The sequence below is a fragment of the Terrapene carolina genome, unplaced genomic scaffold (assembly GCF_002925995.2).
Source record: "Terrapene carolina triunguis isolate 2854851 unplaced genomic scaffold, T_m_triunguis-2.0 Scaffold58, whole genome shotgun sequence".
Classification (NCBI taxonomy): domain Eukaryota; kingdom Metazoa; phylum Chordata; order Testudines; family Emydidae; genus Terrapene; species Terrapene triunguis.
The window spans coordinates 91,827,150-91,834,152 of record NW_020664409.1 but is presented as its reverse complement, the minus strand read 5'-3'; the positions used below and the strand labels follow the sequence as shown (position 1 = coordinate 91,834,152).

Genomic DNA, 7,003 nt, shown 5'->3' with positions numbered 1-7,003 from the left:
GTCGGGGCATTTGTGGTTAGTGACACTGGCTCAGCTGGAGTGGGAGTCCCTCCTTATCCAGACTATAAAGAGAAAGATAGGCAAAGTGGAGAGATCAGGTAGGGGAAGGGAACTAGCCCGCTGTCTTCCAAAATCAGGGGAGGAGAGTGGAGAGACTGCTCCCAGGAAGAAACGGGAGGTAAAAGGCTGGGAGGAATGGCGTTGAGAGCGGATTTGGGTAGATTTCAGCTAGCGCTTGGTCTGGGGAGGGCCCGTCTACTGACGCATCTGTGCTTGCTGCTGGGAGGTGGGGGTGGAGAGGGATTAAGTGGTGCGCGGAGCAGGTGAGCTGCCCTCCAGGTGCCTCCTGCTCTGGACACTCCTGTGGGCTGGAGGTGGCCAGGGAGCCGCAGGAGCTGACGGGTGCCTGCAGCAGGTGCGCTGCTGCTAGTGCCTTGCCGGGGCGCGCCGCGAGCTGGGAGCGGGGCTGCCCCTGCCTCCCCTCCACGTGCCGCCCGCAGCAGGTGAGCGGAGGTGGCGCCTGGGATCAGGTGAGCGGCTGACAGGCTGCCGCCGGCCGGGGCGCTAGGCGAACCGCGGGCTTTGCTCCGCCCCCCGGCGCAACTGGCGGCGCTCGGGGCGCTCCCGGGGCGCAGCCCTGTCCTGTGCGCGGCGAGCGGGCGGGCGGGCTGTCGGTCGGGCTGTGCAATCACATGGTGCGCTAAGAATGCTCCAAAGATGGCGGTAGCGGCAGCCGGAGCCGGCGGCGGCGGCCGGGCGCAGCAGCGGAGCGGCTGGCTGGAAGTCCTGGTGCGGGACCGCTGGCACAAAGTCCTGGCCAACTTGGGCGAGGATGCCCTGGTGCTGAGCTGCGAGGAGCGCGCCGACGGCGCAGCCCACAACGGCGTCGGGGCCAGCGGCAACGGGGCGCCTTGCCGAGGGGCTGCCGCTGGCCGCGGGAGCCAGCCGGGCGCCGCGGGCAACCCCGGCGGGGCGGCCGAGCCCCCGGGCGGCGGCGGCAGCAGCAGCAGCCCCAAGCCGGGGGGTGGCCCCGGGGTGCGCACCGCCTTCACCGAGCTCCCCGAGCAAGTGCCCGACGCCATCTCCAACAAGAAGCGGTGCGTGAAGGTGCAGAAGCAGGAGCTGGGCGGGCTGGGCATCAGCATCAAGGGCGGCAAGGAGAACAAGATGCCCATCCTCATCAGCAAGATCTTCAAGGGGCTGGCGGCCGACCAGACCCAGGCCCTCTACGTGGGCGATGCCATCCTGGCCGTGAACGGGACGGACCTGCGGGACGCCACCCACGACGAGGCGGTGCAGGCGCTCAAGCGGGCGGGCAAGGAGGTGCTGCTGGAAGGTAAGGGGTTAAAATGGGCCCGGCGGCTTACCCCCCCCTTCTGCGCACGGGCAGGCCAGGGTCGCCCAGCGGGGCAGGCGGGGGGTAAGCAGGGGGGAAAGGCACCGTGAAGCCGGTATGCCCCAGCCACTTTCCCTGCTCCCGTGAGAGACTCGCGGATCAGGGTTTTGCTGGTGCCTATGCGACCGCGGTAGGTAAGGGGTGACAGACACTGCAAAGCTGGGCACTCTTGCTACCTGTTCTCGGGCGTGTTTATGGCGCGGTGGGGGGACATATCCTCAGCGGAGCGCTCAGATCACAAACTCCAGGGCGGTGCTAGTCTGTGTGACTGGAAAGTAAAGAGTTGTTTTTTTTTTTAAAGCAGCGCTAAGATCCCCAGGCGCACAGCTCAGGACTTTGCAACTCTATAAGGAAAGCAGATCGGATCGTAAGTTAGCAGAGAGGTTCCAGCCTATGGCTAGGGAACGTTAGGAGTTAATTTGACTAAAGGAACTCCAGGAACCCCAGCTGCAAAGCTGCCGGCTTTGCAAGTTTCTCTGGGTGTATGTTTAAAAAAAAAAAAAAAAAAAAGGGGGGGGGAAACCTCGCCAGCCAGATCAGAACACAAACTACAGTACAGTGCAAACCTGAGCAGGATATAAAGCAACTGCATGTCTCTGGCTACACAGTTGAGGGATTTGAAACTCTCTGTCACTGGGAGGAAAGAAGTGTGACAAAACTCCATGAGTCACAGAGATCACACACATTGACATGGGTTAAGTGAAAATTATCTCCAGGATCCCCAGCCTGCGGCTTTGCAGCCCTTCTTTCTGCAAGGAGAAGTGGTTAGGAAAGCCTTTCTAAACAGCTGAGATAACACATGACAAGCTGAGAAAAAAAAAAAGCAGACCTCAGATCCAGGAGGCGGAGAGTTTGACTACTACTTTTGCTCTGCAAAAGGGGAGAGAAACAAGCAGATCAGGTCACATGGGGCTATGCCAACCTGTGTGACTTGAAAAGACTGAAATTTACCCTCCCCTTCCTAGTTCATAGCAGGGGGGAAAGGGAACAAATCTGATCGAAATTGGCAAATATCTCATTGAAACATTTGCAGGGCGAAAAAAAAAATAGACATTGATTCCCAAGCAGCAGTGAGATGATCGTTTAGAAGCTACCTTAAAAACTGAATGCAAAAGAAGCGAGTCTCACTCTAAATGAGTTAGTTTTAGCACAGACTGTATTAAAGACCAAAAAAGAAGGCAAAGTGTTTGGGGAGGAGAGACAAAAACAAGAGAGGATAAGTGAAAGACCAGATAAAAAGTTCCATAGATCTCAAGACTTATTGTGAGAGGGGAGTTGAAAGCTATTTTTTTAAAAAAAAAATCTTTTATAAGTGTCTTTTCCTTGAGGGTTAATTTAGATGCTAGACCTGAGAAAAGGTTCAGCAGAAAGAAACACGCCTAGTGCGTGCTAAAAAGAAAATGCCCTTGGTGTGTATGTGTGTGTTTTGATAAAGTGCTTGTTTGTTTGTACATAAGTTCATTTAACCAGCGGTTCTTGACCTTAGAGTCATTAGCATTTGTGGAGTGAGGTGGTGAACCTGCTGCCATTTGCTCAGTCATTTGCAACCTGTCCTCCCTCTGGTTCTACTAAACAACAATACAATTTCTGATGTGTCACTGAAGAACCGTAACACCTCTTGGAATGGGGTGCATTTGAGGATCAGTTGTAAATAGCTGACTATAAGTTTATGGTATGGAAAGGGGATGAGAATCCTTGGTTTAAAATCTTATAGAGTCTGTGGGGTAAAAGACAAGGAAGAAAATTTCAGCTGACTCTGTGGCTGTGAAAGTGAGGAACTGATCAACTTTGCATTTTATAACAGGACCTCAGCACCCAGAAGAAATTGGGTACTTGTTTGTCAGGGTGTTCTTATCTAATTGCCCCCTTTCTTCACCCAGCAGTGAAATAGTTCATGAAGGTCTAATAGGGCAGAGAGCAGAAAGGGAGAGGCTACTGTGGCCAAATTCCGTCTTTGGTAAGAGGTTACCGACGTATGGACAGAATTTGACCTTTGGTGTTGTCTAATGATTAACATAGCAAATACTGCATAATTTTTGTAACTCTTTCCCCCTGTGCATAATACATAAAACTGGACATGCAGAAGCTATGTGACACTTATAATAGAATCAGTGTTGTTCCCTATAGGAGCAAAGACCAGGCAGTTTGACCAGGGATTCAGTCTGCTCCTGTCCATCTCCCTTTTTAAACCCTATTGCAGCTGCTGCCTTCGGCTTGTCCCTCCATTGAAATGAATGCTGATGCCTTATTTCTGCAGTAGAGTAGTAGTGCTCATCACTCAATGGTGTGTTTTAATAGTCACCCCAACAGATGACTGATGCTGAAATATTTACATTGGGCCACGTCCACTGGAGAAGCTGAAATCAGAATCTGACATAGTGTCTCCCAGATCCTGCTGTTCAGTTGACAGGGACTCTATGAAGGACAGGCAGCTTAAAACAAGAGAGCTAGTTTCCCACTTTGCAGATCACTCTTCAGTGATGCCATTTAAAACAGTCCTTTTATGACTAAAGAAAGGAAAATCAAAGGTTCTTTAAACTTTGTTTTTTAAAGAGGCTGACACAGCTGGACTGATCCTGCTTGCCTATTGCAGTTGATGGGGGTTTTGCTGTTGCCTGCAGTGGGGACAGGATTATGCCCTATATTATTTACTTGCAGTTCCCTAATCCTAGCCTCCTAGAGCAGTGGTCTCCAAACTTTTTTGATCGCGCCCCCTATCAGTAAAATTTTTTTGAGCACGCACCCCCTGCTGCGCCGAAGCAAAAAACAAAACAAAAGAGCGCTCCTCCTGCCGCGCATCCCCTGGGTTGCATGCACCCCACTTTGGAGACCACTGTCCTGGAGAGCTCTGTATTAAAAACAGTGTGCTTTGCAGGAAAAAACACACTGGTGTGCAAGAGACAAACCTCCAGGAATTCTCCCCCATTAAAAACAATTGGCAGGGCAGAGGAACATTGCCAGCTGCTGTGCTAATAGATTAGTTCTTGTGTCATGATACGTTATTGTTGGGGAAATAATGGAATTTACTCATGCCTGCTGGGCAACAAAATCTGAAGGGGCGAGTTCAGTGCAATGGAGTTCAAAGGGCCTGATCCTGAAAGATGCTGACTCTTTCTGTTCCCAATTTGAAGTGGGTGAGGCTTGAAGGCTCACAGCAGTGAGGCCCTCATTTTATATGGTGTCCTCTATAGAAACACTATGCAAAAATGCTTGACCAGCTAAATGATGTATTTACAAAGTGGGAGTCAAATTGTGGTGCTTTCCACATGCCAGCACAGAGGATGAAGGCGATGGAAGGCACCCCCTTATCCCGTGCTTGCAACCTGCATTGCGGGTACTAACGTGAGAGAGATGCGTATATGGGGCACGCTGCTGCTTCCCCTCCTGCATGGCTGGCTGTGGGGAATGGGGGTGCATGCAATAGGAATGAACCTTAGCTCTAACCCCTTCTCCCCAACTGCATCAGCCAACGTATCGGAGCTGGTGCAAGGGCAGCAAAACGATGCGCTGCGCCTTGCTCAGGGCTTGTGGCACACCCTCAATCTCTAACCCATCTAACATGAAAGCAAGGCAAGACCAATTTAGAGTGTATGTTTAGAGAAAGACGTTTGTGTAACTTGCTGGTCAGCGTGTGCTGTGTCCCCCTCAGTGCCCGATCCCCAGAGGAGGAGTCTGTTACAAAAATTTGGAAATAGAAAGTAATTGAGGCAGAGAGGATGCTGTTTCGGGAGCTTTAGGTGGAAGGTGCTCGCACTCAGTGGTTTTAAAGAAGCTTGGAAAAAGGCAGGGGAGCTCTCCCTGACTAGCCAAGGAAGGGGGAGAACTGTAGGAAATGCTACCAGGGCGAAGAGGGACAGTTCCCCTGTGATCTTCCCTGAGGAAGGGGAGATGTGCTTCCTTCTGAGCCCCGTTACTTTATTCCCTGCTTAGACCTACAACAGGATGTACATGTGATGGGAGAAAGGGGTAGGCTGGTGAGCGGAGGGAGAGGGGATAGCACTGGAGCTGAGGTTGGATTGTCATCCTCAAATTCGTGTTTATGCACTTAGATGCTCTTTAGATGGGAAACTAGAATATCTCTTTATAAAATGTGAACTGTTTACCTATGGGCTTGGAATGCTGCCCAAATTATAATAATAACTACTGCTTAGAAAGTGTGTGTGTATAATTTATATTTTCCCTCCGGTTTTGTTAAATTTGGTCCCCTTTCAGTAGACACCACAGAAAACCTAGTGATCTCTGAGATTGCGCAATGAGAGGTACTTACATTCAAGTAGATAGATACCTTGTTTTTTGAATCACAAGAGTATTAAAAAGCATCTAAGAATGATCGCTACATCATGGCACTTTCTGTAAGTACTAACGGGCCAAACAGATTGTATTGTACAGATTCCCTTTCTATGTTCCTACAATAAAGTTAAAAAACAAAACATAATCTGTGCTGGTTTCAGGCAGGATTGCCTCTGCCTGCTAATTCATTGGACTGGGGTAGAGGGAAATTACCTAACCAATGTATGTGTTTACGTCAGAGGGATTTGGATACACCTCTGAACCATATCACTTTCTAACATGCTAATATGGAGGTGGACATGATGGAGGTGGGCAAGCAGCAAAGCATTAAACGCAGAATGGATCTTCGCAGGGGTTTTTAATGTTTGTATGTATTTCACTCAGCATTTTTTGTGTTTCTCAATTAGACTAGAATAATAGTCATATAGGAGCAATTTTCTGCTCATTAGAGTGAATGGAAGCATATTGTTGCTCTGTACTATTATATGGTGTAATATTTCCCCAGTGGAATTTATATACAGTATTTCTAGGAGTTGAAAATACTGGCATCATGTACATTTAAAGTGTGAACTAAAGCAACGTGTGAAAAACTACTATAATAAATTTCCCTTTTCTTAATCTTCTCTTGAAAAAGCAAAAGAATTCACCCTTATAAAACAGAAGTCTACTTCACATAAAGCAAAATGGCCAAAGACTACTTGTTGACTACTGAAAAACTGTTCTCACTTACCTATGTTGTCATGTGTTTCCTACAGCAATGACCTGGCAACAAGTTACTTTTAGGGGATCGCAAAAGACATTACTTGTCAAACAATGCCCATCTCCTGCAAGAATGTGAAAATAGTGAGAGAGAGAGAGCGAGCACAAAATATGTCCTTGCTGACCTATATATTACATTATAGCCACTAATGAAATCTATGTATGCTTTGGCCCCAGGAATGTAGAGCTAAAACTGAGATTGCCAGTCACATGTATTGTTCCTCACTTATAAAGTTAGTCCTTATACCTACAGCAAATATATAAAATAGTCTAATCACTTCCTTTATGCCAGCAAATATCTAATTGAACAAATGCTTCTGTTATCATCTAGAAGCTGGATCGTGCTTAATGGGTTTCCTAGATATCTTTTAAACACCTTTATTTGAATATCAAATCACAAGGTGAAGAAGAAAGATACATAATCTTAGTCTCAATTACACCAGTTCCACTAGCTGTGCGATAATCTGAGTCCTGATAATTATGTTTGACTGAAAATTATGGTAAAGGTTTTGAAGCTTAGTTTTGAATTGAGAGAGAACACTTTAATCTAATCAACGG

At 48.4% G+C, this 7,003-nt stretch overlaps 1 protein-coding gene across 2 annotated transcripts in view; it reads left to right on the top strand.

The window, feature by feature from the left end:
- The first annotated feature begins 370 nt into the window (after nt 1–370).
- The window catches only part of SNTB1 (syntrophin beta 1), a 156,645-nt gene continuing 150,012 nt past the window's right edge, over nt 371–7,003 (top strand). Inside the window, exon 1 of one of the 2 annotated variants that reach the window (XM_024217013.3) lies at nt 371–1,336. In XM_024217013.3, the coding sequence (XP_024072781.1) occupies nt 718–1,336 (619 nt within the window). In that variant the 5' untranslated portion in view covers nt 371–717. The remainder of the gene's footprint in view (nt 1,337–7,003) is intronic. The other variant, XM_024217012.3, reaches the window with a different exon arrangement.